At 40.2% G+C, this 12,389-nt stretch overlaps 1 protein-coding gene across 7 annotated transcripts in view; it reads right to left on the reverse strand.

Annotated features, from left to right (window-relative positions):
• SMARCD3 (SWI/SNF related BAF chromatin remodeling complex subunit D3) overlaps nt 1–12,389 on the reverse strand; it is a 73,149-nt gene that overhangs the window by 5,079 nt on the left and 55,681 nt on the right. For all 7 annotated transcript variants that reach the window (XM_071560049.1, XM_071560048.1, XM_071560047.1 and 4 more), the window contains 6 exons: nt 10,763–10,858; nt 10,186–10,287; nt 8,520–8,681; nt 4,199–4,296; nt 2,487–2,622; nt 290–412 (listed from right to left, as the gene is read on the reverse strand). In XM_071560049.1, coding sequence (XP_071416150.1) covers nt 290–412; nt 2,487–2,622; nt 4,199–4,296; nt 8,520–8,681; nt 10,186–10,287; nt 10,763–10,858 — 717 coding nt within the window. The remainder of the gene's footprint in view (nt 1–289; nt 413–2,486; nt 2,623–4,198; nt 4,297–8,519; nt 8,682–10,185; nt 10,288–10,762; nt 10,859–12,389) is intronic.

A 12,389-nucleotide genomic window follows, 5' to 3' on the forward strand; every position in this document is an offset into this window, starting at 1 on the left:
ATACAGGATGCTCCTGCTGAGTTTCATACAGCTTTGATTTTACAGAGTATATCAACACAGCCCTGGACTTTGATCTTACTTTTTCATCACAAATCCACCTACCACCCTCACCAGGCACCACTGGAAGTGGAATACAACCTCAACTGTCTTTCCTGCATACCGTGTGCTCTGGGTTGCAGTATTCCACCAATTATACATCCTGGATGTTGGACTATACACTCAATATACATTTATATAAAATTCTTCCATTCTGACTCCACTACTCATTCTTTTTCAAACCTTAGCTCACCTTAAGATCCCTACTTTGGGACCGGAGAAGGTCTTGGATGTATCCTTTGGGATCTTTGGAGAAACTCAGCATGAAATCACGTTGTATTTTTAGCTGATTTATGGACTCAATTGTCTCATGAATCTGACAGTAAAAAAACACCAAAATATGTTACTTAATTTCTCCCAAGCTCTGGTGACCCTCACGTCACCTCCATTTAGCATCTTTGTATTATTCTTGGTAATGTACAAAGGTGACAATTCTACACCACAGACTTGTGCAGCTTCCTAAGGCTTTTTCAATTCAAAGAGCTGCAACTTAAGTGCAATCCTACCACTACATTTTGGGTTCACTTGTACCTCTGCAATACAAGTAAGTACAGGATTCTCCTTCACTTCCTGCATTGAACTGCTCATGGCTCGCAGAGCTGAGTCATGTCACCATACAATGTAATAATTTCCTGAACAGAATCACTCTATCTGCCTAGTCTGGGATCTCTAAGGAAAGGTGCTATATAAATATATCTTTAAACAGTGCCCAGTGCAAGAAAGCAGTTATTCCCCTTGTTATCATCATCATCATCTCTTCAATATCCTACTGTAATCCTTATAAAGTTTATAGCAATTTCCTGATCCAAGTCCATGTTAAATGAACAGCCATGACTTCTAAAAGCCTATTAAAGTTATGCTGGCTGCAAAAAGAGGAGTGTGAACAGTGAGAAATCAGGAGTATGGAAGGTTTATAGAAAATTAATTATATATTCAGAAATATTATGAAAGAAATGAGAATTAACTAGCATGGAAGAAGGAAGACCGAAGAGAAGTCAGGATCCTATAATGTCCCTGGATATCAACAACAAGTATGATCCAGAGGAGTTAATGAATCATTTGCACACACACACACACAGAAGCAAACTTTTGCATCTCTGTTCCTCTAGCATTCTAATTTGAGATAGTAAACCTGTCTTGTTAATGTATTCATCTGTTCTGTCCAAGCAGCTAAGGTGGCCAAGCCTATGGGAGCAAATAATCCTCCCTTCATATGACTATGCCATCCAGGCCATTACTGGGGGCACTACATTGTATGCTAACAGAAGGGAGCTGCTGCCAGCTTAAAATCATTCCTGCTTCGGGAAAATGCTCTTGCTGTGTGGAGCAAACTCAACTGGCATGCACTGAGTTCCCAGGAGGGGATCCGTGGCAGCACAGCAATGCAAGGCACAGAGGGTAACAGGAGCAGCCCATGCCCATTCACCCAGCAGTGCCTGCAGCAACTTCTCTTACAACAGCTTGCCCTGTGCTGTAGCAAGTACTCAAAAAACAGGTGAGACAAGACACAGGAAAAGGAGAGCTGGACTGGAAACAGAATAACCCCACGCATGCTGTTTGCAAGCTTATATAGTCTGGGAACCAACTGCCCTGCTGAAAAGGACCTCCCTGGAGAGTCATAAAACAAAAGATGCTGCAACAGTTACCAGAATCCATTGGATTGGTGTTCTCCAGACCTTCTTTAAAATTGCATGAAGACCAGAGTTTAACATATTTGGGGTGTTTTTTTTGAGGTAATCAAACAGAAGCTGGGCCTTGCTCTGAGAAGCCACTTTTGTTTATCCCTTACCAAGCCAAATTAGCCACTGACACATTCCAGAGGCTGGCCAACAGTGACATGAACTCCCAGTACAGCCTGCGGAGCCCACCACTGCCCTAAGACAGATACTATTATTTGAAGTGCACATGTGCTCTTGCAATAACACTTAAAATCACCAAGCTTCTCCATGTGATTTTCCTGACATGCATGTTCCACATTTGAACCTACTGCAGAGAACTGTTCTGCAGTCATGGACACAAACTACACACCCGAGTATGAGATTCTCCCAGCTTTGCCTTAGCAATTTAGCAAGATATCATGATCTGTCAATAGAAAGTTACAGTCATACGGTTCAGGTAGTTCTCGACCATCAGGGGATTCATCACACTACCTGTGAAACTCTACTTCTATCACCTTGATAACCGTGTCAAGTCCTGGACCAAATCCTACATGGGAATGCCACTCACCCCTGTGTATTCCCACTGCATGTGGCCGACTCTCCCTCAAAAGCACATCCCCTTGAGAAATGTCTGTCTCACAACATTACTATCTTAGTCATGTGACACCAAACCCACGTGAAGCTACACAATGAGCACACATGTAATGGGGTACTTTACTCTTGGGCTAGTACCTTGTTGTCCAACGCTGTAATCTCCTGTTGGTTAGCTGTTGAGAGAAGAAAACTACTCATCTGGCCTTTTAATGGGTCTTCGACTTCTACATCTATGTCATAACAAGCTGTCTTCTTCTGGTCATTGGGGTCAACACTACGGAGAGTAAAACACAAGATCATGAGAACAGCCATAATGAATCAGAATAAATATCCATCCAGCCCAGGATACATTTTCAATAAAGTCTGTTGCAGATGCCGTGAGAAGATTTTAAGAACAGGGTATCTTTATATATGTATATTCTAGTATATAATCTCATCTTTCATCCATTAGATTGCACAGATTTTTGAGCTGGAACTTTTGTCCAGACCATCAAATATAAAAGCTACTGATGAACACAGTCTTCATTAAATTGTGTAACATCTTCCTGAGGCCTGTTCATAAGCTAAATACCAGTATCTTTCTTTGGCTCTTCCTGTCCTAAATTTATATTTAATTTGTGGCATTTATACTTAGAATTTGCTTTATCTTTAGCCTGAAGTTTCTTAACAAGAAAACAGTTTTCAGTCCTGTAGTTGGTAAATCAGACTTCAGTCACTGTCACACATAACCATCAGTTCCTTGTCATTTTTCTCTAAGCAATGACTACATATCTCTGAGGACCTCAGCTTTTTTTCTGGTCCATCAGACAGGTCACTAGGTGGTGATTCATGACAGCATGTACACAGCTATCAGTCTGCATAGCAGCCAATCTGTTTCTTGATTACTCTGTTTGACATATTGAAATGAATCAAGCAAATTTTATTTTTATAGCCTATGTAATATTTAAACTTTTTAGCACATATGTTACAAATTTAAAATAAAGAATCCAATTTTAAGCATATTCAGAAAAACTTGTCAATATTCTCTAGGAAATCAAATCACTACACTCAAATAACAATAATGTTTAAAAACCCAGACTCAGAGTTTTGACCAAGACCACAAAGATCGAGAAGGATTGAAATACCTAAACACAAAGACTGCAATCCCTCGCAGTCTCTTCATCCCCCTCCTCCACACACACAGTTGTCACTTACATATGGCAGCTGCTTGAAGTGCCCTAGACAGCTGAAAGTTGTATTTCATCTGCTATCCAGAAAAACATCTGTTTTGACAAGGATGCAAGAGCTCAGTATCTTGGTCCCAATAACCTTCTCTGAACCCGGGCATTCTTTGTTGTAAATCTCTGGCCATCTCTGGCTCCTTGGCATTCTGATGGTGACACTAACACTCCAACAGCTGACCCAGTCCCAACGAAGCATGCACAGACTGGCCACTGCATTTGAAATTGTAATGCTCTTGTACACTTTACATAAGGACTCAGTGATTTATAGGATTGCCCACCATGTACAATGTCTTATTTGGAACTCTTTTTTATACCTTTTTGTGGATTCAAAACTCTCACTCCCCTTCCCTTAGGAAAGAAACCCAACCAACTCTCTCAGTGGTATTCTAGTAGGAATAAAGATAAAAGTTGTGTTGCATACTTCTAGGGAATCAGTGCCATTATACTGAAAATAAGTCAGAATTATATAGACTAGAATGACACAGAGAATGAACACACAACAAAGGCCAAGGTACTCATCTGGAAGTTACAAAAACTGAATTCTGGTGCCTGCTACTACAGCTGTTTCTATACTTTATCTAGTGAGTGTTTTGCACGTGACAGTGCTGAGCTGACTGAGCAGCTTACCTGATGATGTGGTTTATCACTATTGGGTCTGGTGGCAGAAGTAGATTAGTGAGTCTCTGAGGAATTTCAGAAAACTTTAGCCGTGGACAGTCAAAGATCTGGAACACAATAAACAAAAAATGGTGTTTGTCCAAAACCTAACCTGCAACTAAATGACAAAGTAAGAAAGCAGCAGTTCAAAAGGAAGGTGATTTTGAAAGTTGTAATTCAGGTTCCTTGCACAGAACAAATTTTTGGTGACTTCTATCCCTGGAAACTGCTGCTGTACTTACAGCTGGGCTGGCAGACATGTATCAGGTGATGACAATTTCAGGTATCCCACCTTTGGTTTAGCTGCTGAAGGGCACAGGAAACTTTAATGCAACATGAGGATCAACTGTATCACTGATGGGAGAGAGGCAAACGTTCCCTCTCTCACTGCGGGTTTGCAGCAGCACTTTGTAAAGAAAACAATTTTTTTTTTTACCAGAGAAAGCCTAAAAACAGTTTGCTTTTATTTCCACCCCAAGGAATGTTTCCTGAAATATTTTGTGCTGAAGAAAAAACAAGAAACTATTTCTGGATTTTAAAATATTTGCAATTTTTTTAAGATTAAGGAAAATAAAGTCAATGCAGTAGTACATATTTTTAACCAAAGATGGAACAGCCTCTTGAAAGAGACCTGCCCCTTTCTGAACAACAGTTCATGGTTACTGTCTCTTCACTATGGTCCAGAAACTAAAAAGAATCATGGACTCATGGAATATCCCAGTTTGGAAGGGACCCACCAAGGGTCATCAAGTCCAACTCCTGGCCCTGCACAGGACAACACCGAAAATCACACCACAAATAGGTACTGAATTCAGAAAAAAAAACATTCTGAAAAGGATTAAAGGCTGTAGGTTTTGGAAATTTTCTGCGAGTAATTGCAGTGCATTGTCATGAATCTAGAAACACTCCTTGCACCTGGAGTTTTCAGAAATATAATTATTACAGCCTTTTTCTCCTACTGGGATTTGTAATGCTCAGAACAAGTGAAGGGGGCTTTTCTCCAAAGGTGTTCCATTTAAAATTACTTAACTCCCCCTAAACTTTCTATGTATTAACATCTGCCTTAAAACATACCATTATGTAGAGTTAATTTGTGAAAATGTTGAGGCCTATGCAAATGTTAGGATAACTATTTTCACTTGATGGAAGAGATACACTATTTGCAGTATTGTATCTATAAACAGAGACAAACAGCAGCTCCGAAGACAAAGGATGCAGGCAGGGTTGAAAAGAAAGGACTATCAGGTTGTAGGACAGATACACAAACTCAGATGCTGTGGTTCACCAGATACAGTATCTTCTGAAATCCATAATTTTCTCAGTAAGAAAGTGAGATAGTTTGACAGCAGAAATACCTAGAAGCCAGCTCTGGCTTTTGAAATACCTTCGAACCTTTTTTCTTGCTTTCACTTGTAACACAGTGGATTTCACATCTCCCTGTTGATGTAAACAGTGTTTCTAAACAGAAAAAGAATCATCTTCATCAGCTCTAAAATCTTTGTTGGATTTGCCCACATCCAGGAATTCAGCCAGCTAGTTTCTAAAGAGCAAGGGAGTAATAAGATCTACTGAGACTGCAGCTCACTCTTTAGTTCAGTTGTGAATGCTGACATTTCAGAGAGATAACTGTGGAATTCCCCCAAAATCTCTGCATACCAAGCTCCATCCAATCTGCTGTCACCACTGGCTCAATGCCCTTGTCAAACTTCTAACACAGGTCCCCAAAAGACAAGAGCATTAAGAATGGAAAAGGGATCAAGGACTAGTGAGAGCAGAGTTTGAGCCTGGAAACTAAGGCTACATGGATTTTTCCTAAAACTTCTCACATTCCTTCTTAACTGGAGTTAATGGTCTAAACTTTTAATCCCTGGCTCGGAAAGCCTCTCTGGGCACAGTGATTTTGGTGTGTCAGGAAACTCATTCAAGAGTATTTTTTCAGTCTGTACTGCCTTGTGCTGTAAGATACAACAAGCACAACAGTGCATGATTCAGAGGAGCTGGCACAGCAAATGGGAAGACCAGTATCTAAATGAAAGGAGTGAGAATACCAGAGACACTGGTGTGTTGTGTACTGCTCCCCTAAGTGATCCACACACTTCCAGACAGGACCATGTTTTTTTACCAGGAGTTATATGACTAAAACTATATAGTCTACAGAAATGCTGTCAGACCGGAAGGCATTACCAACCCAATTCCTTTACCCTCCATCTCTCAATCTTAGAGTGAAAGACAAAAAAACCTCATCATAAAATGTTTCATTTGATGAATGGGATTTGTATTCCTAAGTACTAATGGCAAGTTTTGAAAACAAGATTAGCTAATTAGGACAACTTTGCCAGAAACCTAAGGAAAACAGGAACTCAGATCAATCCCATCATGATTTAAATCTATGCAAGGGCTGCATTCTTATGCAACAATTCCAGCTTAGCCAGCTCTTGCAGGGTGTGGGGTTCAGTCTTCTAGAAAAGCAAGTGGCTACTTACCAACTCTCTCATCTGATTCATCTTCTGACAATGAAAAGACAATTACCAGGTCTTATGGTATTCCTGAAGAGTTCTAACACAAGGGAGACCTACAAGCTAACAAGCCTCTAATGTGATACAGGAAGAGAAGATGGCTTCAGCAAGTTCTTATTCTAGTGAAACTCTTATACTGAAAATTAGAATTAATAAAAGTGAGAAGGTCCTTCTGCTTGCCAAAAGGAAGAAACGAAGGTGTGTACTGGGCCCGACAAAGGATCTGCTACAAATCTACCACACTATCCTGCTCTTGGTAGTGACCAAAAGTGGATACTAAAGGAAAAGCATATACTGGTTCTTCCTCAGAAAAACTCTCCAAACATCCCCAGCTTTGCATTTAAAACAACCCAAGATTTTTCATCCCTTGGTTTGTTCTTTTGGAAACTATATACACTTTTATCATTTGTAATGTCCTATTGCAAGAAGTCCTAAAATTTAACTATGCTTGATTCATTTTCTTTGTTTTCAGTTTGCTACCTGTGAGTTTTAGTGGATGGACTCTAATTAATGACCAAAATATACAAAATTATTCCTCGTTCACCTTTTCGATTCCACTTATGATTTTTCAAATGTTTTTCATCTCCCCTTTTCCATTTCCTCTTCAAGCTGGTGCAAACAAAACCCAGTCTAGATTGGCTACAGATAAATAAAGAATGGAAATCAAATAATCTCATCAACAGAACAAATGGCGCTGTCATTCTGCCAAAAATTCTTACTGGTTTTAATATGGAATTTTCACTATATGTGTAATTCTGTAATTCTCAAAAAATCCAAAACCCAAACAAACAAGAGAGTGACTATATAATCACAATCACTTTGGTTCTCTAGTGGTAAAAATACCCATAAATCTAACAATTATATTGTTGCACTTTGTATTTTCAAATGCGCAAAGCTGCCTTTAAGTTTAGTTCAAGCATTGGTCACTTTGAACTGCTGTAAGGGCAAAGTAATAACAGAAAACAAAAGCTTATAAAGAAAACTAGGACACAAGTTTCATTGCAACATTTACTTGCATTGCTTACTAAAACATTATTCATTTATTGTAACTGCCAGTACTTTCCCTGCACAGAAGTATGTCACAAACCTTACCCTCAGGTACTTTCAAAATAAATCATGTAAGCCTAAAGCTGCAGGAAAACAAAGCCAATTCAGACAGTGATAGCTCAGAGAGCATTACCTTCACAAAACAAATATAATTGTATTACAGAAAAGGGGAAGATGCTTTAAAGTGGCTTCCTTAGTTAAGGCTAGAAGTCACTGTGGAAGACAAGAAGTCTTAACCTGCAACTTTCAAAATATTATGGAGATCATTAAGGATATTTTATTATCTGAAGCAGAGTTAAGAAAAAATAACTTTTCAATTTTATCTTTCATGTCTTCTGTCCTTCATAAACAGGGAAATAGAAGGGAAGAAAATGGGTCTACATATGATTAGGCAATCAGAATCAGCAGATTATTTCAGGTTTCTTAGTATAAAATGATACACTGGGGGAAAAACATCCATCAAATCAATAGAGAAGTCCTCTCTCCTGGAAAGGCCACACCTTCTGTGGGAGTGTGGAACCAGCCCATGCAGGGGGTTTTGACAGCACTGGCACATGGGAAGGGTGCTAATGGTATTAGTTGTAGTGCATGTTGAAAGCCATTCAGTACTGAGGATACTGCAAATCATAAAAATCAGTAATTTTCATGCCAATTCCAACTCATCCCAAATTTGTGGATGGATGTTATAGCTTGCTTCTAAAGAGCTACTGTATCCAAAAAGGAGTTACCTGCTGGAAGTACTTGTCACAGTTGATGTATTCCTTATCATGAGAGTCCTGCAGCTTGTTGGTTTTGATGTACTGCCAGAGTGCCTGGATGATGGCCGAGCGTGTCTGTGTGTGGATCCCCAGCAGCCGCGCCAGCCGCGGGTCCAGCTTGAACTGGGGGGGCTGAAACAGGAGCAGAAGGAGGGGGCAGTGGAGAGGAAAGCAGACACCCAGACATGACATTTCAGCACTAATTCTCAGGGCACTCTGTTCTTCAAGAGCAGCACCCCATTCAAGGGCAGAGATTGCAAAAACACAAGTTTGCATTTCTGTGTCCCACTGTTGATGCTCTGGAAAAGGGAGGGGGACACTGTATCTCTGCCATGAACACAGACTTACCAGTAGCACATGCTTTAAATAATAATAGCTTGCACAAAGACTCAGGAAAGAATTCTCCTTCTCAACACTGATGCATAATTTTACTGTAGGGAGTAGGAGAAAAAAAAGAACAGCTCTTCCTCTGAACTACTGGAGGTTAACCACAGAGAGAGAAGGAGGTCAGGATGATGCTTCTACTGCTGTAATGACTGATCAGCTGCCTCACATCAACAAACTGTCTTGGAACTCTGTTTTTTCAGGCATGTTCCCACCATTCTGGTGGGTACCAGAACATTTACCCAACCACAACTGGCCAATGGAATATGTTTCTTCTCCTGACCTCTGTGATACAAGTCAGCTACCCTGGTCTGCAGCTCTAGTAAAAAAATGCCTTGGATAATTTGGAATTTGCTGCCTCTTCAAGGTTGTACCCATACTCAAGTTCAGTATTTGCCATATTAAGCAAGGATTACTCTTATGGGTGCCAGCTTACCCAAAGCTAGCCTTGTAATGCATCAAGATTTAAGGATAAGAGAACATCTATTTTAAAGAAGAAATTTATAATAATGGTGAGAATAACAAACATCATTAGTTTCTCTTAACAATAAAGATTCTTACTGGCTATATCAGTATTTCAGTTAGCCCATACGCTCCCTAAAAATAAAAAAAATTCTCTCTCTGCTAACATGAAGAGAAGTGTCTTTCTCCAGAATAGATGCTATTTGCACAGAGGGGAAAGAGGATGGCAGAGAACAAGTTCTTAAAGTTGTAGCATCAAAATGTATCTAAGTCTGAACTGTCATTGAAAAGGAAGAGCCCATCTCCTCTCAGCAGTGCACTCCTAACAGTTTCCTTAAGATAGCAACTTCTTCCAGGGATGGTTTCAGTCAGATTAGTGAGCTCCACAGGTGCAGTCCCCACTGTCTGTGCCAAGGTAAGGCTGCCACAGCCACACAGCTAGTTCAGGTACCACTGAACTAGCAAAAGCCACTCTGAATTTTTTGAAGAACCACACATGTAACTTGTATGCAACCTATCTGACTATCCTCTAAGAAGTCAGAGGAAATGCACATCCTTTCTGCAAATGGGCAATAAAAATACTAATTATCATAGTGCCAAGACCAATATGTTGCTAGACTATATTAGAAGCTCACTTGATGTGTCCCCTTTAAATTTTAATTAATGTCTCTTTGGTATCCTTTTACCTTCAATGGCGCACGTGACATTCTGAGCCCAAGTATATTGTTTTCTGATGTGTGTGACAGGATGAATTTGCTTTTTTGCACTGTGTTCTGACAGCTGCACTGACCTGGTAGTCCAACATGAGGAGTAACGTGCATCGTACACTGACATCCCCGGGTCTCTTCACCTGGAATCCGTCCGTTTCTTGGGTTGTGGGGGTTCTGTGCCACTGACAAAGCGAAAAACAAGACGGTCAGTCTTTTTTTCTCTGATGTCCATGGAGGTGTATCTTGCACAGCACACCATGCCAGAATAAGACAAGCACAAGCCCTCTGAAGATCTGGGAATTTAAAAAAGAAACTCAGCAACAACAAAACCAAACCAAAGCAAACCCCAGCCCCAAAATCATTTCAATTCAGCTCTAGTGAAGAAATCTGTTCTGCTGTTACACTTTACTTGACAGGAAAAATGTGCACAATTTTTTCATCTTTTCATACATTCTGTTCTTAGATGTGCACTACATACATCACTACATCTCTGTTTTCAGACTAGATTCTATCAGCAAACATTTTTAAGAAGTATGGAATTTTGAAAACTTTGAAAATACCTTAAATGAGGTAACAAATGCAAGGTCACCTAAACAATGAAGACAACAGGCACCTGGGTTTTATCTGTGCCTCTATTACATGTGTGTGCCTTCTCACCTCCACAAGATGGTTGTCAGGTCCATAAAGGTCTTTGTCCAGTTCAATAACCAAACTCTTAAAAAAAGACGAAAACTTCCGTTTCTGTTTGCTGAGCTGTACAAGCAGAAGAACCAGACATGTTTAAGGCTGTGTATATTAGCTAATGTCCTGGGCTTCTTTCTCAGCCTCTCTCTGTGTCCTGAAGATTAAGTTCCATATAGAACACAAATGTGGTCGTTCTAATAGACTTTTCCCTCTGACAAACACAGGGTAAGATGCAAGAATCTCTACAGTGGTGGAACAGAACTGCAGGGAAGATTTCTCTGACTCTCTAAATGTTAATGGAAAGGACTGGCTTGTCATGTGAACATGGCAATCATGACACCAGGTCCAGAAAAGGGCCATGAAAATTACACAAGGGCTGGAGCACCTCTCCTAAGACAGGCTAAGAGAGCTGGTGTTGCTCAGCCCACAGAAGAGAAGGCTCTGAGGGGTATTTGAAGGAGGCTTATAAGAAAGATGAAGAGAGAATTTTTACTAAAGCCTGTAATGACAGGGCAAGGGGCAACAGTTTTAAAATGAAAGACAGTAGGTTTAGACTGGTCATTTTTTACTCAAAGGGTGGGCAGGCCCTGGCACAGGTTGCCCAGAGCAGCTGTGGCTGCCCCATCCCTGGAAGTGTCCCAGGCCAGGTTGGACAGGGCTTGAAGCAACCTGGGCTGGTGGAAGGTGTCCCTGCCCATGGCAGGGGGTGGCACTGGATGGTCTTGAAGGTCCTTTCAAACCCAAACCATTCTATAATCCCAATGCCACTGTATACTTTTCATTTTAATAGCCTGTGCTTTTTAAATGAATGCTAATTTTTTGGTCTGATTTATCAGATAATAGTAAATTTTACAGACTGATCACACACTAAGTAAAAAAAAAATCCTTTTACATTTTGTCTTTCCATTTAATAATATACTCACTGTTTACTCCACAGCATGCACTGTCCACATTAAAAACTGGAAGATCTATAACCATATAATCTGACTTTCCATAGAATACAGTCCATGGGATTCCAATTTATTTCTTTATATTTAATGAAGATAATATTTTATTTAAAAATGCCAGTAATTGAAAAGCTATTTTCTTCCAATAAAGAATCTCTTTGTTAAAATATATGCTCTAATATGCTCCAGTATAAAGTTAATTTGTCTAACTTCAATTCCCAGATGTTACACTTTGTCACCACTTCATCTTCCAGGAAGATTCTGATTCTGATTCATGTACAATTATGTTCAGACAGACTGAAAGCCTTGCCCTCTCCATGAATGCAAGTTCTTCATCTGTTTAGTCTGTAAATACTCAGCTTGTGAAGTCTATTCAAATAGGTGACACCTTTATTAGCAAAGTCCAGCCTTCCCCAAGAAAAACCAAATCCATCACTGAGGCTTCTGAGGACTTCATAGTGATAACACATTTCTCCCATCCTTGCTCTCACCATCTGTACATCGTATTGTCCTCCCCAGGCATACGAAGTACTGCCTTCTCCTTGTTACCCTGCTCTTCACAAGATGCAATGCCCACTGCAGGCCTGACTTTTCACACCTCTTGTGACCTGAACCCTGCCATCTCCTCTAAGGCAATCATCTCAGCCCTTCTT

Source organism: Pithys albifrons, chromosome 7 (genome assembly GCF_047495875.1).
Source record: "Pithys albifrons albifrons isolate INPA30051 chromosome 7, PitAlb_v1, whole genome shotgun sequence".
NCBI classification, from domain to species: Eukaryota; Metazoa; Chordata; class Aves; order Passeriformes; family Thamnophilidae; genus Pithys; species Pithys albifrons.